This window comes from Littorina saxatilis, linkage group LG14 (genome assembly GCF_037325665.1).
Source record: "Littorina saxatilis isolate snail1 linkage group LG14, US_GU_Lsax_2.0, whole genome shotgun sequence".
Taxonomy (NCBI): domain Eukaryota; kingdom Metazoa; phylum Mollusca; class Gastropoda; order Littorinimorpha; family Littorinidae; genus Littorina; species Littorina saxatilis.
Window position 1 is genome coordinate 24877612 of NC_090258.1, and position 23597 is coordinate 24901208.

General features: G+C 40.7%; 1 protein-coding gene and 1 long non-coding RNA gene across 2 annotated transcripts; both read right to left on the bottom strand.

The window, feature by feature from the left end:
• Positions 1-913: 913 nt before the first annotated feature.
• On the bottom strand, positions 914-12199 carry LOC138947411 (zinc finger protein 431-like). The gene is made up of 3 exons (XM_070318870.1): positions 12099-12199; positions 8798-8914; positions 914-4066 (listed from the first exon to the last, which is right to left on the bottom strand). Exons 1-3 carry the CDS (start codon positions 12196-12198, stop codon positions 1692-1694), a joined length of 2592 nt encoding a protein of 863 aa, XP_070174971.1. The 5' UTR covers position 12199; the 3' UTR covers positions 914-1691.
• An 8749-nt stretch (positions 12200-20948) lies between these two features.
• Positions 20949-23000, bottom strand: LOC138947420 (uncharacterized). The gene is made up of 3 exons (XR_011449655.1): positions 22799-23000; positions 21526-21662; positions 20949-21145 (listed from the first exon to the last, which is right to left on the bottom strand). It is a non-coding gene; the product is annotated as an uncharacterized lncRNA (long non-coding RNA).
• Positions 23001-23597: the final 597 nt, after the last annotated feature.

Here is a 23597-nt window from a genome sequence, read left to right on the forward strand (position 1 = left end):
TGTTCACACAATAATCATATATATATATATATATGCAACTAGAGGAATACCCGGCTTTGCCGGGGTGAATCGCGAGACAGTGACAGACAGCGTGGCGGTTCACCACAATCACCTTTGAAGGCGAAGTCCTGTCAAACGGGATTGAGAATTTTAGAGCTTATTTCTTAGCCCTATATTATCTGTTGTGGCTTCTCAAATGCCAGAACATACAGACAGACAAAAGCCGCTAGACCCCATCACAAACAGAACTCTAAAATCCACAGGTGTTGCTCACACACACACACACAAACACACACACACACACACACAAACACACACACACACACACACACACACACACAGAGAAGCCGTATATATGTCGTACCGAATTCACGGAATTGCCGAATTCGCGTAATCGGCAACATTTTTGCCTATTTTGCGTAATCGGCAAAACGCTGTCTATTACGCGAAATTGACAGCGTTTTGCCGATTACGCGAAAAAGCTTCTAAAAACTGCCTATTTTGCAAAATCGGCAGCCACCTTTTGATTTTAAAGTTATCAAATGCCTGGGATATCATCACACTCAGACAGCTAGATACTCGAATAGATAAATAACGCAAAAATCGATAAGTTATGACAAGTTATGGCAAAAAGTGTATTTTTCGTGCATTTCTGGAGCTATGCTCAACACAGACCAACACAGACCATAAAAACCATAATAGGGAGGTAAAGTAATGGTAATGCAATGTTCTGGTGACATAAAAAGTTACAGACTAGCTGCTGCTTTTGCGAAATGGGCACATTTTAGAGGTCTTTACACATTCTCGGCAAAACGCTGCCGATTTCGCGTAATGGGCAGCGTTTTGCCGGTTACGCGAATTCGGCAAAAATGTTGAATTCGGCAATTCCGTGAATTCGGCACGACATATATATATATGTATATCTATCTCTATAGAGATAGGTGACAGTGTATTTTTCGCGTGGCTATAAATTGATTCGACCTTTTCACTTTGACAGTAAGAACAACTTACGGGTGCAAGGGAAGCGTTCTGGACAGCGCAGTGACATTCTAAAAATAGTAACGTAGAAACGAGAATATGGATTGAAGTCACACGAAGGAAGGGAGATAAACGCAAAACACTGGAGAAGATAAGGAAGAGTTACTGGGAATGGTGAAATGAACAGAAAAACCAAAATCGGTTCAGCGCTGCGCGCTGAAAGCATGTGTTCAAATATCTCATCGATGATATTGTGTCCGGGGTGTAGCTGAATACGGTGTCCAAATTTGAAAAAGATCCACCGAGAACTTTGGCTTTGGTGTGTCGGTATGGGGGCCCGGGTAGCTCAGGTGGAACCAAAATCGGTTCAGCGCTGCGCGCTGAGAGCACGTATTGAAATATCTCATCGACCAGATTTTGTGCGGGGTGTATCTGAATATGGACACCAAATTTGAAGCAGATCCATGAGAACTTTGGCCGTGCATGGCGATTACACACACACACACACAGACAGACAGACACTAGTCGTATATATATATATATATAGATACACAATATATGCAAAACACACTTTCTGCTGTATGTGTTAACATGTGGGTCTTCAAATACCCTTTCTGGGCAAAATTCACTTTGCAAGAAGTACAGGCGTGAGGCTTTTCTCCTGTTTGTGTCAACATGTGGGTCTTCAAATCCCCTTTCAAAGCAAATGTCTTTTAACAACGCGGACAGGCAGGTGGCTTTTCTCCTGTATGTGTCAACATGTGGGTCTTCAAATACTCTTTTAGAGCAAATTTCGTTAAACGAGGACAGGCATGTGGCTTTTCTCCTGTATGTGTCAACATGTGGGTCTTCAAAACCCCTTTCCGAGCAAATTTCTTTGAACAATGAGGACAGGCATGTGGCTTTTCTCCTGTATGTGTCAACATGTGGGTCTTCAAATACCCTTTCTGAGCAAATTTCTTTGAACAATGAGGACAGGCATGTGGCTTTTCTCCTGTATGTGTCAACATGTGGGTCTTCAAAACCCCTTTCCGAGCAAATTTCTTTGAACAACGAGGACAGGCGTGTGGCTTTTCTCCTGTATGTGTCAACATGTGTGTCATCAAATCCTTTTTTAAAGCAAATTTCTTTAAACAATGAGGACAGGCATGTGGCTTTTCTCCTGTATGTGTCAACATGTGAGGCTTCAAATGCCATTTCCGAGCAAATTTCTTTGAACAATGAGGACAGGCATGTGGCTTTTCTCCTGTATGTGTCAACATGTGGGTCTTCAAATACTCTTTCTGAGCAAATTTCTTTGAACAATGAGGACAGGCGTGTGGCTTTTCTCCTGTATGTGTCAAAATGTGGGTCTTAAAATGCCCTTTGTGAGCAAATGTCTTTGAACAATGAGGACAGGCATGTGGCTTTTCTCCTGTATGTGTCAACATGTGGGTCTTCAAATACCCTTTCTGAGCAAATTTCTTTGAACAATGAGGACAGGCGTGTGGCTTTTCTCCTGTATGTGTCAACATGTGTGTCATCAAATCCTTTTTTAAAGCAAATTTCTTTAAACAATGAGGACAGGCATGTGGCTTTTCTCCTGTATGTGTCAACATGTGAGGCTTCAAATGCCATTTCCGGGCAAATTTCTTTGAACAATGAGGACAGGCATGTGGCTTTTCTCCTGTATGTGTCAACATGTGGGTCTTCAAATACTCTTTCTGAGCAAATTTCTTTGAACAATGAGGACAGGCGTGTGGCTTTTCTCCTGTATGTGTCAAAATGTGGGTCTTAAAATGCCCTTTGTGAGCAAATGTCTTTGAACAATGAGGACAGGCATGTGGCTTTTCTCCTGTATGTGTCAACATGTGGGTCTTCAAATACTCTTTCTGAGCAAATTTCTTTGAACAATGAGGACAGGCGTGTGGCTTTTCTCCTGTATGTGCCAACATGTGGGTCTTAAAATGCCCTTTGTGAGCAAATGCCTTTGAACAACGAGGACAGGCGTGTGGTTTTTCTCCTGTATGTGTCAACATGTGGGTCTTCAAATCCTTTTTCTGAGCAAATTTCTTTGAACAATGAGGACAAGCGTGAGGCTTTTCTCCTGTATGTGTAAACATGTGGATTCTCAAACTGTTTGCAGGGATGTCTTCAGCTGCCGAACTGCTGGTCTCGGTCACAGCTGGGAATGCCTCAGTCTTGAAGTCCTGCCCCGCACTGCATGTACACTCCTCTTTGCACTTGTCGGAGACCTCCATCACTGGCCTTGCTCCACCCTCCCCCACACCATCTTTTTCACGTTTGATATCATTAGAACATGTACCCCAATCTTGTTCTGAAAATGAAGCTGTGTCTGCAATGGTTCCAAAATCAATTGGGATTTCTGCTGCCTCTTGTTTCTGCCCAACAAGTTCACTGTAAGCACTGGACGATGTTGGTATTTCAGCTGCCTCTTGTTTCAGCCAAACAACGTTGCTGTCAGCACTGGACGATGTTGGTATTTCAGCTGCCTCTTGTTTCAGCCAAACAACGTTGCTGTCAGCACTGGACGATGTTGGTATTTCAGCTGCCTCTTGTTTCAGCCAAACAACGTTGCTGTCAGCACTGGACGATGTTGGTATTTCAGCTGCCTCTTGTTTCAGCCAAACAACGTTGCTGTCAGCACTGGACGATGTTGGTATTTCAGCTGCCTCTTGTTTCAGCCAAACAACGTTGCTGTCAGCACTGGACGATGTTGGTATTTCAGCTGCCTCTTGTTTCAGCCAAACAACGTTGCTGTCAGCACTGGACGATGTTGGTATTTCAGCTGCCTCTTGTTTCAGCCAAACAACGTTGCTGTCAGCACTGGATGATGTTGGTATTTCAGCTGCCTCTTGTTTCAGCCAAACAACGTTGCTGTCAGCACTGGATGATGTTGGTATTTCAGCTGCCTCTTGTTTCAGCCAAAAAACCTTGCTGTCAGCACTGGATGATGTTGGTAGTTCAGCTGCCTCTTGTTTTAGCCAAACAACGTTGCTGTCAGCACTGGACGATGTTGGTATTTCTGATGTACACTCCATCTGCACGTTGACTGTTTTGTCTGTCTTGAAATCTTCACCTGCTGGTGCTGTAACAGAAAATGCAAAAATCTGTTGTAAGTCTCGTGATGAAAATGTTTACATACCTTTTCTGAAGGTATACGTAGGACAGCATTCCTGAAAGATAGAAATGCACAACTCCCAAAGACAGAACGATTCTCTTCCTGAAAGAAAAGACGAGACATTAAGGAAAGACAGAAAAAGATGTTACTTAAAGGCACACAACTTCTCAGGAAAACAGTTCCGCTCACCATCTCAGATTTTGCCGGTCTTTGCATGGAATACGACCATCTGTCCACTTGGTCACATACCAGAATCGAACAGTGTGGGTAATCCCTGTGCATAGTGGACATCAGCTGATGAATTAAATTAAATGTCATAAATGCAACCACTGGCTTCTCAAGAAATTATTTATACATTGGAACCCCCCTTTTAAGACCCATCAAAAATCGGAGAAAATCAGGTTTCCACAGCAATTTCAACTCACCAGGGGCAGTGAGGAATTGTTGGCATGTTACCAAGTGAAGGGATGGTCTTATCCCATGTAAAGCCTGGCCTGATCTGAGATGCTGATCCAAACCATTTTCACAAGAAGGAGTGAGCCTTTAAAGTCATCTTCCCATGCTCAGGCCAAAAAAAAAAATAGTCTGTTTACGGTAACCCGACCGACCCTATTTTTTTCGCGCGACCCTAGACTTTTTTTTTGGCATTTGGGAGAAAAGAAAAAAAAAAGAAAAAAAAAATCTTGGTTTTTTTGCAAAATAACGTAAAAATATATTTTTTTGGAAAAAAAACAAATAAAAAAATTAAAAAAAATCCCGACCTACCGACCATATTTTTTGGGCCTATGTTACCGTAAACAGACCTTTTTTTTTTTTTGGCCTTAATGCTGTATGTGGGCATACGTGCCTTGTCGGAAGTATTTCAGATGAGTTTACTCAAGTTACTTACTGGGATACACACACCCTGCGACCACATGAACATAGGTTTAGTGGTTCAGGAATCGTGTGCAAAGGGGAATAACCACGTTTTATCTCTAACTCAAGAGGAAGAAAAGGCAGTTGCTTCCCTTAAAAGTTACTTTGAGCAAACCTTGAATTTTTATGTTTTTGTTGTTGCCGCAGCCTCAACACGACCCCCACACCCCTTACGCGTAGCGTATATCGCTATCTCATTCTTTGGACCACAAAAACCACGTAGTGGAAGTCTACTGTTCGGAAATGTCGGATTACAACATAACAAAACAGTTGCAGGTTTTGTCAGCATCAGTTTCTGCATGTTCATGTGTAATTGTTCTTTTTATTACAAAAAACAAACTGAAATGTATTATGCTTCTGATGATTTTTGACAATCTGTGGTGAATATAACACCTATATTTGGATGGTTTGCAACTTTCATATTTCTGCTTGATTTAAAGCAGTTGAGACACTTTGCCTTCAAGTGAAATTAAGACCAGGAGACATATATACAAGAAAGCTAAATCAAAACTGATGTTGCTGTCTGGGCAGGTAGCTTTTGACCTTGGCTGATCATCGAACGCAGAAGAAGAAGAAGACCTTAACCAATCACAACTCAGCAAATGAATCAGCTATGTCCACCTCACTTACTTTTTAAGCTAACCTACCACAAGGACAATGATAAAAAAACGCTGGCGCTGGACCCGAGTACTCTTCAGACTGGCTCGTTCCCCCAGTATGAAAGTTTTTGTCTTGTGCACGTGGATTTAAAAAAAAAAATTTTTTTTTTTATTTATTTTACACAATTAAAAAAAATTATTAGAGTCAAATAAAACATTAAAACGTTCATAATAAACAATAGTAAACAAAAATTTTAAACAAGAAGAGCAAACGCTCGATCGAGTCACTTTCGCAGTTCTGAATATTATATGAGGCATCAGATGGACAGGAAGAAATTGCTATTCACAACACAATGAGTCACGTTCACATAAAATTTGAGCCCGGTCACTTTTATAGTTTCCGAGAAAAGCCCAACGTTAAGTTGTGTGTTGCCGAACAGAAAAGGCTAGTTATCTCCCTTGTTTTTCTGATAACGTTCGTAAAAGGCTACAGATGTAAATACTTTGATGTAAAGAATAATCCTACAAAGTTTCAATCACATCCGATGAACTTTGTCAAAGATATAAAATGTCTAATTTTTCCTTTGACGCTGACCTGTGACCTTGAAAAAGGTCAAAGGTCAACGAAACCATCGTTAAAGTGTAGAGGTCATTGGAGGTCACGACTAAACAAAATATGAGCCCGATCGCTTTGATAGTTTCCGAGAAAAGTCCAACGTTAAGGCAAAGCGACCAGCCTCCCACCGCAAAAACTCCCACCGTTAAGAGTGGCTTTTGTGTTTTTTGGGGCATTTAGGTCCCAGGTAACATTATGAAGTTTTAATACGATCAATCGGACCTATTATCAAGTTAGTGTATCAACTTTTGAACGAACTGCGCCCAGTAGTTTCCCAGCAATAAGCTGTTAAGTCGAGACAGACAGACAGACAGACAGATACACACACACACACACAATTAAAGTCTGTTGGACCCTAGTACTGCGTACTCGGGGATAAAATTAAATATCAGGCATGGGAATTGAAAACAAGTCGCGTAAGGCGAAAATACAATATTTAGTCAAGTAGCTGTCGAACTCACAGAATGAAACTGAACGCAACGCAACGCAGCAAGCCCTGCATCGTCACTCCACCGCCCGTGGCAAAGGCAGTGCCCGTGGAATTGACAAGAAGAGCGGGGTATTCGTTGCGCTGAGAAGGATAGCACGCTTTTCTGTACCTCACTTCGTTTTAACTTTCTGAGCGTGTTTTTAATCCAAACATATCATATCTATATATTTTTGGAATCAGGAACCGACAAGGAATAAGATGAAAGTGTTTTTAAATTGATTTCGAAAAAAAAATTTTGATAATAATTTTTATATATTTAATTTTCAGAGCTTGTTTTTAATCCGAATATAACATATTTATATGTTTTTGGAATCAGCAAATGATGGAGAATAAGATAAACGTAAATTTGGATCGTTTTATAAATTTTTATTTTTTTTTACAATTTTCAGATTTTTAATGACCAAAGTCATTAATTAATTTTTAAGCCACCAAGCTGAAATGCAATACCGAACCCCGGGCTTCGTCGAAGATTACTTGACCAAAATTTGAACCAATTTGGTTGAAAAATGAGGGCGTGACAGTGCCGCCTCAACTTTCACGAAAAGCCGGATATGACGTCATCAAAGACATTTATCAAAAAAATGAAAAAAACGTTCGGGGATTTCATACCCAGGAACTCTCATGTCAAATTTCATAAAGATCGGTCCAGTAGTTTAGTCTGAATCGCTCTACACACACACACACACACACACACACAGACACACACACACACACGCACATACACCACGACCCTCGTTTCGATTCCCCCTCGATGTTAAAATATTTAGTCAAAACTTGACTAAATATAAAAAGTAAAAAAGGCTGAACATTTTGAAGTAATAGCAATCGAAGACGCTTTGCATCAAGTTACTGGCGCGAAGCAAAGGCGCTTTGAATAGGGGGGTCCGGGTCTCCAAAGAACCCAACACCATGTGGTGTCATCTGAGCTCCCAGTTTACCATTAAAATCAGGGTTTTTTTGCCTCCCCCATTTATTTTTGTGGTGGACACTTTTGCCTTTTTCGCAGACAATTCGCATGACTGAAATTTGTTGTGAACAATTGCAGTGTTCAACTCCGTGCAAAAAAAGTCAATGAAACTAGATAATTGTCTACATGACTTTAAGCCCAAAGAGACCTGTGCAAGGAAATGCGAGAAGCATTGTCCTTTTAACTCATAGTTTAGGGGTAGAAAAGAAGCATTGTCCTTTTAACTCAAAGTTTAGGGGCAGAAAAGAAGCATTGTCCTTTTAACTCATAGTTTAGGGGTAGAAAAGAAACATTGTCCTTTTAACTCATAGTTTAGGGGTCGAAAAGAAACATTGTCCTTTTAACTCATAGTTTAGGGGTAGAAAAGAAACATTGTCCTTTTAACTCATAGTTTAGGGGTCGAAAAGAAACATTGTCCTTTTAATTCATAGTTTAGGGGTCGAAAAGAAACATTGTCCTTTTAACTGAGAGTTTAGGGGTCGAAAAGAAGCATTGTCCTTTTAACTCATAGTTTAGGGGTCGAAAAGAAGCATTGTCCTTTTAACTCATAGTTTAGGGGTAGAAAAGAAACATTGTCCTTTTAACTCATATTTTTGGGGTAGAAAAGAAACATTGTCCTTTTAACTCATAGTTTAGGGGTAGAAAAGAAACATTGTCCTTTTAACTCATAGTTTAGGGGTCGAAAAGAAACATTGTCCTTTTAACTCATAGTTTAGGGGTCGAAAAGAAACATTGTCCTTTTAACTCATAGTTTAGGGGTCGAAAAGAAACATTGTCCTTTTAACTCATAGTTTAGGGGTCGAAAAGAAACATTGTCCTTTTAACTCATAGTTTAGGGGTCGAAAAGAAACATTGTCCTTTTAACTCATAGTTTAGGGGTAGAAAAGAAACATTGTCCTTTTAACTCATAGTTTAGGGGTACAAAAGAAACTTTATGGCCCTTCTTTTTTAATATTTTACGTTTCAAAAGTCATAAAACAGTCGTTCTCTTGGAAACCTAGCTGTAAATCGAATATTTTTTACATCTAAAACCTGTATCAAGTAATCAATAACTGAATGTACATGATCAGTCATCACTGTTCACACACACAACATCACGTTACACACTCACTGCTGGGAGGTGTCTCCATCACCATACTGTAAGTACTGGACGATGTTGGTATTTCTGTTAGACGCTCCATCTGTACGCACACCGCTTTCTCTGTCTTGAAATCTTCACCTGCTGGTGCTGAAACAGAAAATTCATAAATCTGTTCGAAGTCTTCCCTTCATCGTGAAAACATGTTTACAGACCTTTTCTGAACGCAGTGATGTACATTTTAGTCGGTCTCCGGTCTCTGACCGATCCAATTTCCCCAGGACCTATAGCTTTAACCCCAGCAGGACACAGGTCCGATTAACCTACAGAAGAAGTGGTCAAGGGTCCGATCGTTTTTGACAATGAAGCGGACATACGGACTGTTCAATTTTCAAGAGGAAAGCTGGTTTCGGTTTTGCCAAGCGAAAGTAAACACTGCGTGAGGAAAGCTGGTTTCGGTTTTGCCAAGCGAAAGTATGCACTGCGTGTGACCAGTTTGTTGAGTGAACGAGGCACCAATTATGGGATCTGATTCTTTGAATTAATTTATCCTCAAGTTGGATCAAGAAGAAAAAAAGAAAACCGAACCCATATGGTGCCTCGAGTGCATTCATTGGCTCAGCAATAAATCGTTTAAACCAATGGGAACCACCCGTGCATGTTCGCACATGCGCAAGGCATTACTTTTCGTCATAATATCCGAGGGACAGAACAGCTGATTTATGGGTGTTGATTAATAAGTATCACAAAGAAGACTTTCCCAACTTGCTCAAGCTGGCTGCAGTGTGCCTGGTGCTGCCAGTGCACACAGCAGACGTTGAGAGAGGATTCAGTGCACAGAACTTGGTGTGTACGGCTCGAAGAAACCGATTGTGTGTCACTACCCAGGACATGATCCTGAAAGCAAAACTTGAGGGACCCGCAGAACGGTCAGATGCCTACCTGGAAAACATTGTCGACAGATGGGCAGTGAAAAAAACCCGACAACTGTTCAAATAACTTTGAAATGTGATTCAATCCTTTGAGTATCTAGTCATGACAGTCGCGGAAGGTGGAAGAATTTAAACTGAAAAATCTTTTTAAGGCAGGTCAAATGGAGACAGGGATTTTACTCTTCATACACAAAGGGAAGCCACTGAGTTGTGTCGCCATTTTTTCCTGGCAGGCTGGGAATTCGAACACATCGAACAGGGAACGCAGAAGAAGAAGAAGAAGAAGAACACGTCGAACATTCGAATGACGTAAATAGAACAAACGTCACATTTTTCAGGCAGCGGAAGTGTGGTGACGCGGCCCAGAACAAATGACGTCAGAAAATGACGACACCGCCAGAAATAAAAACAATGCGACACGCCTACCAACCACGAGGTCAAAAACACGTGGGCATCTAATGAAATCGGTACAAAGCCGTTCTCTTTGCCAGTGACATCGTAATAATCACCAAAGCTAACATTGAAGCTCCGGTAGCAGGTAAGAGAGTGTCTCCCAACCCGTGATGCTCACAGCGTGATTGCATCAGAATACCACATGTTAAAACCGGTGTTTGAACTAGAATAACAGCCAGTACTATTAAGAACAAGTGTCTTGTGTATGCAGCCCTCTTTCTACTGTACGCTGGCAGCAGATAATACAATAATTGAAGTCCTTCGAGGCATAAGGGGCCCATAAGGCGAAAAATTGCTTTAATTCCACCCTCAAAAAGTCCCAGCCTTCAAACCGTAACAAATAACAGTACGCACTATTAAGCAAAATTATAAACCAAGCCTTGATTATTAATTTTTATTATTACACTTGTATCAAACAAGTGACCTCCACCTTTTGATTGGCGTTTTTATTACATTTGAATCGGACTTGTGGCCTTTCAAAGTTGCGGTGACCTTTGACTTTCAACAGAGGTCATATGTAACAGTGGTTTTTAAAAACATAATTTAGTTGGCTCATATATCTGAGACAAATGATCGGACAACAGCCCTTTACATTATCGTGACACATATTTTTCTGAGGCACACTGGACAGTAATAGTGCAAAGGGTGGGGTTAATCAAGGGAGTGAACCCCCCCCTAAAAACACTACCAACCTGTCGTTTTTTTTGTTTTTTTTAATGCCGTTTTGATCACTCTTGCGTTTACAACCCATCTCATCAAATCGTAATTTATTTCCAGGCTACCAGCAATAAAATACCTCAACATGAGGAACAAATTTAATATAAACTCTGGCAAAAGACGTGACGTCACAAAGTTTGAGTATGCGCAACATTTTCGTTTACCAGTGCACTTCGTTACCTGCCCATTGCTGCTTTGGGTGATATTTTTTAAATGACTATTCCTATGCAGATGTTTGTGTAATTGGCCGTTTTCAAAACATACCCATTTTTCGATTTTTTGGTCCAAAATTCAAAACGGGCACTGTCTTCCGAGCCTCATAGCTCCGAAACGAACCCACTACCCTATATTTTTTTTATGCTGAATGCATAGCAGACAGATCGAACTTAAAAAAAATAACCAACTTTTGGGAGAAACCAAATTATATTTAACGGGTCCAGTGAACTACCTTAAATGCGGTTTTACGAGTAGTGTTTTTGTCCTATTGAAATTGCAATCTCAGGACACTGTGTCCTATTGATTTTCAGTCTTCAGGACAATTGTCCTAAAGGCGGCTAGAAAAATGTACATCACTGTGAACGTATGAAAGAGAACATTCCTAAAAGATAAAAATTATTAACTCTAAAAAGACAGAATGATTCTCTTCCTAAAAGAGAAGAAGATATGTTCACGAAAGACAGAAAGAGATGACACTTAAAGGCACATTTCTTCTTGTGTAAACATATCTTAAAACAGTTTGGAACACAATCTCAGATGTGGCCAGGCCTCCGCTTGGAATAAGACAATCTCTCCACTTGGTCACATACCAGAAATGAACAGCCTGGGTATTCCCTGTGCAAAGTGGACATTTGATGATGAATTAATTTTGAAAATGGAACCACTGGCTTCTCAAGAAATTATTTCCCATGGGGTATCATTTTAGTTTTCGAGCCTTGGGATTTGAAGACTTTTGAACAGCTAAAAAAGGTAAAAGTGAATTCTTTCTTTATTTCTTTATTTGGTGTTTAACGTTGTTTTCAACCACGAAGGGTTATATCGCGACGGGGAAAGGGGGGAGAGGGGATAGAGCCACTTGTCAATTGTTTCTTGTTCACAAAAGCACTAAAAAAAAAATGTCTCCAGGGGCTTGCAACGTAGTACAATATATTACCTTACTGGGAGAATGCAACGTTACACACTCACCGCTCTCCATCTTTCACACACACAATATCACATTACATGTACACACTCACCGCTTGGAGTTGTCTCCATCACACTACAGGCTGGTGATGATTCTTCAACAGCATGGTGCTCCATCTTCACTACCACAGTCCACGGCTGCTTCCTCTTCATCCTGATGGATATACAACATATCTCATTATTTATTCAAGGCACATATAATTATGTTTGCATTGATTATCGCCAATTTTACTGAACTTAGTCATGTAGGGCATAGCTCCTCTGTAATACTAATAGACACCCCCACCCTCCCCCCCCCCCTCCCCACCACTCTATCCTTCAGCAGTGATATAGATAGATTCTATCGCTCTTGCTCTGTATCCTTCGTCCTGTTTGTATTGTTTTCGTCGGACCCGGTTGCTGCGCTAGGTAGCACTGTGTGGTAGGCCAGCCTCTCAGCACAGGGACTGAAATTGGACGCCAGGCATGACATGTAGGGCAGAAAATGCCGAGTCTCAGTGATTATTAAAAATAATAGTGGAAGTTAGCGGATCATGAAAAATGCGATCTTAAGCATAACGGAGATCCATGTGTTCAAGCCTGTAGTTGTTAGATCAAATGCGGTATGTTTGTATTGTTTGCTCCAGAAATTATATTTCGTACATTAGAGCGTTCGGAATTTTCAATCGCATAAGTAGATCCAAAAAAGTCTAGCTCTTAAACCTGTGTGCTATCAAAGGTTCAGGCCTGTTGTTCTGTAAGTGATTTTGGTTGCTGGGTAATTTAAGTTACCGAAAAATAACTAGCCCTACAAGTTTACAGAGAGAAAGAAGCAGAGGGGGGAATATGTTATTATTTCCCACAGGCACAGGAACGCTATCCACTTTATCTTTCACTCGAGGGAAATTTGGAGCACCAACCAAATGAGGATAGTTGTCCTGTACAGGGATTTCCTCAAAAAAATGAAGGAGAAGAAGAAGAATAGCCCTATTGGTAAAATATGATATCTTTCTACCCTTTTCTTTAGTTTTCAAAGTCAAAGTAATGAGAAAGTCCTCCTGTTAAACCGCATTTTGCATGTCCAGGGATGGCAAAATCATTGCGCGCCAACCAGCCGAGTAACTTCAAGAAAGTAACAAGCCTGTACAAAGTTTGACAGGCCCGGTACATGTATACCACACAACAAATTATGAGCGTTAGATTTCTTTACACCATTTAAAGTAAATTAAACAGCTTTGATGCGCACAGGAGCCTCATTTTTGTTTCATTAGAACATAGCGATGATTTTTTTATCTCTTTAATTTGACCAGAAAACAACGTTTCAGTCTCAGAGAGATCTATCGAATGCCAAAGCTGATTTTAGGTAAACCTGATACCGTTACACAAATTGACGATTTAATTCCTTTTCCTGGGCCCAGCTTTCGCATTTGAATATATACCACAGACTGAACTGATGCTTCCTTGCCAAAGTAACGCTGAAGGGGTCTATGTCGACCAAAAGTGGGTGCATTCCCTGTCAGCATTTTCCCTGTATATATAAGGAATACACCCGGGTGGATTTCCAGTAGGAAAGTACGATACCACTCAATCTCGCGCCGACCTAGTGACTGCATGCCTTTACCCGATTTGAATAACCCTAGTTTTACTTCCCCTTCCAAAATGGTGGTTCGACAGGAGAATCTTTTGGAAATCCTGAATTCATGTGCGGCATTCAGCCAAGCAAACATGCTTCGGCGAGAAAGGCGGAGAATCTGAATGGATTTAGATAAAGAAACATGCCCCCCCCCCCCCCCCCCCTCTCATAATTTCCCATACAGTGCCGATGACGACATGGGTCCTAACATTTTGACAGAGTGGTTACGTCCCTTGAATGACGATGGAAGCAATAAGGCAAATGTGTTAAAGTGGAACCCCCCTGTTATGCCCCCCCCCCCCCCCCCAATTTAAGACTTCCTCTCTTATAAAATAAAGACCCTGTTTTCTCAGTCTTATATATATTTGCATGCATGTTGTTCATAACCTCTGTAAATTTACTCTAACGTTACGACTCCCTCCTTTTTAGACCAGATTTTCTCAAATTGTTGGAGGTCTTAAAAGGGGGGTTCCACTGTACTGTAGGTAAAACATATTTTTCAACAAATTTGACCCCACAATAGTGTACAGTACCTAAGGTTGATCATCAGTACTTTGGAAATGAGGGTGGATATTCCTTGTGGAGTGTTCATGTTAGGCGCGTTTGATCGATCTGCGCGATCGTGCGATCGCGCTGCGCGTTTGGTGGATCGATCAAACGCGCGCACATCGATCGATGTGTGCGCGTTTGATCGATACAAAGAATACAAGAATCGTTAAAACGCGCAGCTCTTATATACTTGCGCATTTGGACGATCCGTCTCACAAATCACCATCGTACTACGCACACACACGTCTGCTGGCAATGACCGGAAGTTATGACCGGAAGTAGGCCTAGTTATAAGTGTCTGAACAACAATCTCTCTCTCTCTCTCTCTCTCTCTCTCTCTCTCTCTCTCTCTCTCTCTGTGTTTGTGTGTATGCGGTGTGTGTTTGTGTGTGTGTGTGTGTGTGTGTCTCTTAGGTGGTTCACAACCGTATTGAACTTTTCGCTTGACATCAAGATTGATTTGGGACTCATGGCTGATGTATCTGCCTCCACTGTGACTTGCAGTGTGTGCCTTGCAAACCTCTCCATCATGTATCAGTTAAACGAATGAAGAGAGAATGAAGCAATCAAGAGAGAATGAAGCAATAAAACTAACTTGAGCCTATGTTAATAGAGCTCAGCAGTAATCAAAAAAAAAAGAAAAAATAGCTGAATTGTAATCAAAAACGTTGTTGGGGTGTATTTCGGAACATTCCTGTATTTGAAACTTTTCACTTCCGGCGTGCGACGTGTGTGTGTGGTAGGGACTTACTTTGTGACAGATCGTCCAAATGCGCAAGTATAAGAGCTGCGCGTTTTAACGATTCTTGTATTGTATTCTTTGCATCGATCAAACGCGCACACATCGATTGATGTGTGCGCGTTTGATCGATCCACCAAACGCGCAGCGCGATCGCGCAGATCGATCAAACGCGCCTAGCATTCATACGATATTAACATGGACGAAAGTGCACATCTTAGCATCAACAGTTCAGCCTCCATAACTTCATCCATAGACCTATATTAGATAGATAGGAAACTCCTTCACTGTGCCTGCGAGGATGGTCGCTTACCGCAGGAAAAGGTAACTGCGTATGCCACGAACTGTCCGCGGCGGTCCGCGGTAGTGTAATACCGTCCCTTGCAGAGCTCTTCTCTGCTGGAGATACAACTTAACCGATTCTGTTCGGCTTCCTGTTTACATTTTAGCGCTTGTTGTGGGATAAAAGATGTCGACAAAAGAGGATTTTCTGAAGTGGGACGACTTGCCACTGGAGTACATTTTTGGAGAATTTACGGAGGATGATGTGAAAGCGGTTCCGAACCTGAAAGTGACGAAATCGCAAGCGAAACGGTTCTTCCGTCTCCTGCAAGTGCAAAGCGTCATAGTTCGTCTGCTAAGAATTTCAAGTGTCCCGATTGCACCAACAGTTAATATAGTTATGCCTCTATCAGAGGTTTCAGAAGACATGTCACCAAGAAGCACAACAAGCCACATTTGAAAGGTAAGATTCCATATATATATCTGCGCGTGTGCGTGTGTGTTTCATAATTATTATCATAATAATATAGTCTAACTGAAACACTGACCTACCAATAAAAATGTAATTTATTATAGTATTACATGGAATACCAACATACCAATCACAGTAAAACCGTGTTATCAGTGGACCTTGAAGCCCAACATATTAATGCATCTCCTGAAAGCAGTGAAGTAGGAATTTGTGAATGGGGATTTCTGTTATAGTAGACATCTGTTTGGGAACCTGCATACTTACTACAAAACATGTTCATTTGAGTTTTTACATGATGAGCAGTAAACATGAATTGTGCTGTGTATCCTGATGTTGAAATTTACCTGACTGCATTCATTAAGTTGTATGTTATCATTCTCTGTTTCAACCAGTGAGCATTGAATTGACAACGGTGACGCCCAGTCTGATGCAGTTGCAGTTTTAGACGGACTTGTTGAGGGAGACTGCTGTGACGCTGAGAGGAACACCCGCCTAAGCAATGCAACCTTCAGAGACCTGCTCATCAACGCTATTAAAAGGATTGAAGAGGATGCCTATATTAATATCTTCAGAGAAATCATCTCTTACTGCCATAGCGCCAAGTATCGTCTCAAGAGATGGCAATGTAGATGAGATGATGAAACATTTAAGACTTTATAAGCTTCACTCATGCGTCAATAATAAAGATGCAGGGTGCACAGATGTAAACAAGGTACCATGAACTTATGAATGATATTCCTTAGGTTCAGGACTGAAGGTATTCATGTTCAGTCACTTTATGCAGCATGTGCATCTGGTAGACATAGCTTGAATCAGTATTCAGATAGCTAGCATGTTTTGGACATATTTGGCAGTCCATACTGATCTCTTTCCTCAGTACTTTCAGTGTATGGGTACAGGTGAACTGATGTGTCGAGTGCAAGCATTTATATTTGGGAACTGAACTGGTTATGTTGTCCTGTCAAACTCTGTGAAAAGTCCAGAAGCAGAATAATGGTTTTCTTTTCCATTGTCATGTGCATTTTGTGGTACTGCAAATATTCTGATGCTTGTGTGAATTTTAAACTGTGCTCATATGCATAGTGACGTATACTTCATTCATTGTGACTGCATTCATCTGCCTTGGTTTTTTGTGTGTGAATAAATTAGTTTCCTGTCATACAGTGTTATCAAGTTTTGGTATGAAGTGAGTAGCATATTTGTGAGGTGAAACCACGTCGTGTTTTTAACCTCCCTAAATGTTGTACAGGCGAGGGTAGCTGACCGGACTAGCGTTATTCACGTGTTTCGGGTGTTGCACGCAAAACTGGTTTAGCTTGATGTGAGTTGTGTTTGAGACATGTAGCTGGTCTGAGGTAAATAACGTCACAGCGTGTGAGATTTCCAACCGGGAAGGTTGTGCAGCGTGTGTCAGACTTGTTCTGGGAACAAGTACTCCTTCAAGAGACGGGTCTCTTAAGGTAAATGATTTACTATGTTGTATATTATTGACGTTGGAATACATAGCTGGAGCGTAAAGGTTAGTGTGTATAAAGTGCACCCAATCTTAGTGTGAAGCGTTGAGAGAATTCATGATGTAATTGTTTCACGGTTTTTCATGGGGAATTTCTTGAACATAATTGCTACGCATTTATGTTATGTTTAAGACGGTCATGCTTTGTATGGGGAGTGTTATTCATTGATTAAGTGTTAGTTTGGATATTGAATCTGTACGGAATGTGAACGTGGAATGAACGAGAATGTATGAGTGGTACATGAACGTTTGGAAGAAGAGATGGTTTTAGAGAATGTTGTATTAAGACTTGGTTAAATTCTTTAGGAGTTTCCATGAGGGTTTTCCATGGCGTATAAGGGAGGGACCTTACACGAGAGAAGCGCTAGACGACGGTGGAAGCAAGGGACCACCTCTGCGCAGATGACTAGACGAGTGGAGTCTTCATCGAGACCGGTCGTAGCTGACGACGGTTGTTTCCGCTACGGGCGGAAGGGTTTCTCGGGGAGAAACCTGGAAGGTGTGTGTGGGCATCTTCCATGAGATGTGTGTTGGCATCTTCAGTGAAAGGTGCGTGTTGGCATCTTCAGTGAGAGGTGTGTGTGGCATCTTCAGCGAAAGGTGTGTGTTAGCATCTCTGTGTGTTGGCATCTGAATTCATTATTCTACGAGGAATCAGCGAGACAAGTAAGTGAACTGGCGACATGCAGTGAGCCGTGAGACGAACTCGTGAGTGTCTGTTGGTACCTTCTTGTGTGCGTTAAACTCTATATTTGAGAAAGTATTGTTATAATAGGTATTTACATGCCTTGAGTGAAAGTTGGAGGATTGTGCGAACTGTGTGTCGAAAAGTTGTTTCGTATTGATGTAGGTAAAGTGAAGAAGTATAATGTTGTTTTTGGTTGAGGAAATAATGAGCCTGCATCCTCCCAAGTTCTGTTTTTGAAGTGTTTGGTGTGAAAGGGTAGAGACAGTGCAAAAGGGCAGAACACGCATAATAAATTCACATGCAAACCACTTCGTGACAGTGGTGACCCCGATTTAGCCCTAAATAGGTTTTTGTTTCTAAGGATAGATTTTTGTGGTAGTTAGAAAGCAGTTGCTTCCCTTTCAGTAGAACAGAATTGAGAAATTGTGGTTGATAAAGAAGTGCTTACAGGGTAGCTAAATATAAATACTTTGATACTTTGCGTGTTGTAGTGAGTTTGTTTATGTGTATGTTATTGGACACCCCCTCTCCAGCTCTAGGGGTCTACGTAGTTGTATAGTTCTTACGTAGAGAGGGCCTTAGTTTCTGTTTGCTTCCTTTTCTGTGTATTTATTATCTATCTTTCTATCTAAATTCTAGCTCCCTTTCCTATAAGTTTTTTTAAAACTATTTTTCTTAGATTCTATCTTGGATTGATTGTTGTGTATGATTGTTGTCGTTGAGGTGCAGGCTTATTTTAAATAAAATAGTATAGGGTGTGCCATTTTTTTTTGGTGTGTATAAATTCTGAAATTTTGTATTTTTTTGGTTGGACTCTGATATTTTTTTTCCAGTTGTGTACTATGGCTTTAGTTTTTGTTTATTATTGTTATTGTTGTTCCTATTTGTAGTTGGATTAGTAATAGGGTGATTATCTCCCCTATACTACTGTTTGATATTTAGTTGTTGGTTTGGGGAAAGTTTTTTGTTTATTTTTTTTTGTTGTAAACATTTTTTGTTGTTTTTTTTGGTTGTGCAGAGAAAGTTGTTGATGTTAAGGAAGTAAGTAGTGGATATCGCAAAAGCATTCCACTGAGGTCTGACTGGGGCAGTCATGATGTTTTCCCAAGTAAATGTGAAGAGGCAAAAGTTGCAGTGTTACCTCCGACTGAGGAGAGGAAAACGTTGCCGTTACCTACATTGCCTAAGGGGAAGGAAGAGACAAGCGGAGATATTGTTGTTGATCCTGGTTTGATAGATAGTCAAAAGGATGATATGGAACAGGTGTTTGGAAAGATGGTTGACATTTTCAAAACATGTGATGCGGTGGTGTCTTTAACGGCAAGAATTAGGATTCGAGGTTCATCCAATAGCATGAGACAGGAATACGTTGACAGACAGGTTGTCCAGGTCATTCGTAGATCAGAGCATACCACAGGTTTATGGGATGTGTGGAAAAAGGCTGTTTGTTTTGATCAAAAGAAAACTCAAGAATTTTCTTTTTTCCCCGGGAAGGGGGATGTCACAAAGATGTGAGTAGCATATTTGTGAGGTGAAACCACGTCGTGTTTTTAACCTCCCTAAATGTTGTACAGGCGAGGGTAGCTGACCGGACTGGCGTTATTCACGTGTTTCGGGTGTTGCACGCAAAACTGGCTTAGCTTGATGTGAGTTGTGTTTGAGACATGTAGCTGGTCTGAGGTAAATAACGTCACAGCGTGTGAGATTTCCAACCGGGAAGGTTGTTCAGCGTGTGTCAGACTTGTTCTGGGAACAAGTACTCTTTCAAGAGACGGGTCTCTTAAGGTAAATGATTTACTATGTTGTATATTATTGACGTTGGAATACATAGCTGGGGCGTAACGGTTAGTGTGTATAAAGTGCACCCAATCTTAGTGTGAAGCGTTGAGAGAATTCATGATGTAATTGTTCACGGTTTTTCATGGGGAATTTCTTGAACATAATTGCTACGCATTTATGTTATGTTTAAGACGGTCATGCTTTGTATGGGGAGTGTTATTCATTGATTAAGTGTTAGTTTGGATATTGAATCTGTACGGAATGTGAACGTGGAATGAACGAGAATGTATGAGTGGTACATGAACGTTTGGAAGAAGAGATGGTTTTAGAGAATGTTGTATTAAGACTTGGTTAAATTCTTTAGGAGTTTCCATGAGGGTTTTCCATGGCGTATAAGGGAGGGACCTTACACGAGAGAAGCGCTAGACGACGGTGGAAGCAAGGGACCACCTCTGCGCAGATGACTAGACGAGTGGAGTCTTCATCGAGACCGGTCGTAGCTGACGACGGTTGTTTCTGCTACGGGCGGAAGGGTTTCTCGGGGAGAAACCTGGAAGGTGTGTGTGGGCATCTTCCATGAGATGTGTGTTGGCATCTTCAGTGAAAGGTGCGTGTTGGCATCTTCAGTGAGAGGTGTGTGTGGCATCTTCAGCGAAAGGTGTGTGTTAGCATCTCTGTGTGTTGGCATCTGAATTCATTATTCTACGAGGAATCAGCGAGACAAGCAAGTGAACTGGCGACATGCAGTGAGCCGTGAGACGAACTCGTGAGTGTCTGTTGGTACCTTCTTGTGTGCGTTAAACTCTATATTTGAGAAAGTATTGTTATAATAGGTTTTTACATGCCTTGAGTGAAAGTTGGAGGATTGTGCGAACTGTGTGTCGAAAAGTTGTTTCGTATTGATGTAGGAAAAGTGAAGAAGTATAATGTTGTTTTTGGTTGAGGAAATAATGAGCCTGCATCCTCCCAAGTTCTGTTTTTGAAGTGTTTGGTGTGAAAGGGTAGAGACAGTGCAAAAGGGCAGAACACGCATAATAAATTCACATGCAAACCACTTCGTGACAATATGCATAGTGACGTATACTTCATTCATTGTGACTGCATTCATCTGCCTTGGTTTTTTGTGTGTGAATAAATTAGTTTCCTGTCATACAGTGTTATCAAGTTTTGGTATGAAGGTGATGATGACTTGTGTGCTTTCTTTTCTATCACCTCTCCCTATTTTAGTGGTTTTTTTTGTTTTGTTGCATACACAATAAATAAGAACAAAGCAAAGAATCAAAACATTTCTGAGTAATTTTTATTAAACACAACACCTGTCATCAGTTAAACTAAGTTAATCTTTAAAATCATCGGTTCCTGATGAATCGCGATCAACAGTTAGCTCCGCACACATCGGCCCAGGGCAGTCCTCAATCAGAAAATCACCCCACTCCCAAGGTTCTGCTGGAGCACCCTCGTTAAGCCTGACAAATAAAAAGAAAATATAGTCATTTAATCTAAATTGATATTTCCAACAGCAAGTACATAAGTAGCCTTGGAAATGTGTTTATAGAAAGACAAAGTTCAAGGCAAAAACTGAAAAAGGCTCTGCCTTGTGAACATTTATTTGGCCCTGTTGTCATTGTGTTATGTTATTATACATGTATGGCTTTGCTTTTAACTCTGTCTCACAGTTGGGAACAGGAGAAATATGTAGTTAGTCCCTCCTTTTTGCATTTCCCTTCACAAATCATAAATCCAGGCTAGAGTACTTGACATACCTAAATTCGGTCATCCCTTCTACATTCAAAACTGCTGACAATATAGTGTATTATTTTAAATTTTAATTATGAAAAATACTTACTGGATCTGAGTACAAAACTGCAACAACTTGTCTTCCTCGGTCTTCATATTCTTTTCTTCAGCATTCTTTCTGCATGCTGCACCCTGTTTGGATCTCGATCCTTTCCGAGGCATTCCAACACGTTTCCTCCGCCCCATCTGGAAGATCATTAAAATAATGACAACATAAACATATTACAAATGCCCCTACATAAATAACCAATTAAATGTGTTTCTGATTCCTTGTTGCAACACTCTTTGCAAACAATAATTATTATTATAAGTATAAAATTAACAGCTCACCACTAACAAAATTTTTAAAAAATGTATACGCTTTGACTTTAAGGTAACTGTAAATCTGTTAAATTATAATTATTATATGAAATTAAAGTCAGATAAGCAGCAGTACAGATATGACACATGTGCAGATGAATTTTACAGGAAAAACCCTTTCTTTTCATATATGACATGACATATTTTATTATTTATTTGACTCTTTGATTGTCGGTAGAGTCATGCAGCAATAGCTCTTAGACTAGGACTGAAACTCTGTTATCATCTGCAAATATGTCCAAATATCCCAACTTTAATGCAATGATTTAATTAAAGTAAGAAAAAGAAAGGAATAAGGGATGCACCTTGCTTTCAAAAACATAATCAATAACACCATTACATTTTTTCTGAAATTTTCTGAATTTTTCTGTTGAAGATATTGATTGCAAAAGTTTTGGAAATTAGCAAAAAAAGACGCATTTTCGAGGCTTCCCTGCTGAAAACATTTTAATTCTGAGACTTGAGCAGACTTTTTAGTATACATCGTGGACTTCATGTTTACAAAGTTCGCCGCCATGCATTACTATCATAAACAAATTACAACACACACAGGGCAGCTTTAAAATCAAATGCTTCTTTTTATGTATTTTTCTTGACACAAAATGCAACTTTTGCACATCGGACTTTGAAACTTTTCGGCCCTGTTGAATAATTTCACGGGACACCGTTTTCAGTTTTACTTTCAACAATAACAACTAGCGTAAATCAGTTAAAATTTCAAAATTAGTTTTATTACTTACAAAGTTAGTGAATGCTTGCCCCTCTGCCGATCTTTAAAAAATCCACAATGAATGATTTCATCATGAAAATGGAACCATCGCGTGAAAACGCCATTTTTTCTCAAAGCCGTGACCGGCGGCGTAACAGACTGCCAACTTTGATGCTAACTTACGTCGGTTTTCATGAGTTGAATGACAAAAAGAAAACAAAAACTTGGACTCCTGATAAATATAAACACTCACCTTGAACAAGAGATGTCGAATTCCAAGTGAAAACGCAGTAAACAGAAATAAACTGGACGGTAAATTCCCATGCGCAAAGTCTGTGACCTCTGGCACTAGTCAGCTGACGCGTCTCGCGCATCGCGGTAAGCACGCATTTCGCGTGAGGCGGGGGAGTTTCCTATCCCTCTAATATAGGTCCCTGCTTCATCTCACCTCACTGACACTCAAAAAGAAGATATAAATTATAATTCGCTATTCGAAGACGAAAGATGCGCTCAGCCGAAAAATAAGATGGTTACACCGGTTGTACAGCCTGGGGGGCTCCATAAACTACTCGTAGATTGTCCAACCATGCAGCGCCCGACACTATTGCTGGAGTAACTTGAATTTGAACTCGAGCAAAACTACCCGAAGTGAGAATTCAAGTTGCTCGGTGCGGGACTCACCAAGCGGCGTTCCACTTCCACCAGGCGGCTTTTCACGGATTGATACCTTCTTTTAGGCGTCACACACCCCGTGTCGTTTACCTTACATGATGTTGCTTCACACAAGTGTGTGTGATCACTCAAAGATTCAATGACTGTCGTTTTATAACGTTACTGTCGTGAACACTAAAGATGCGTCGATTCGCTACACCGGAAACAACGCGGTAGTGACCTCCCCTCCTCAGATGTCTTTTTAACCAAATTCAAACAAATATAAACCTGAACGGTCAAATCAGACGGGAATAAGTGGAAACGTCGGTAAATGTCCTGCTGTTTGCACGGAGACTTACACAATATAGCTATTAATCTGAAGGCAGCTATACACGCCTTTT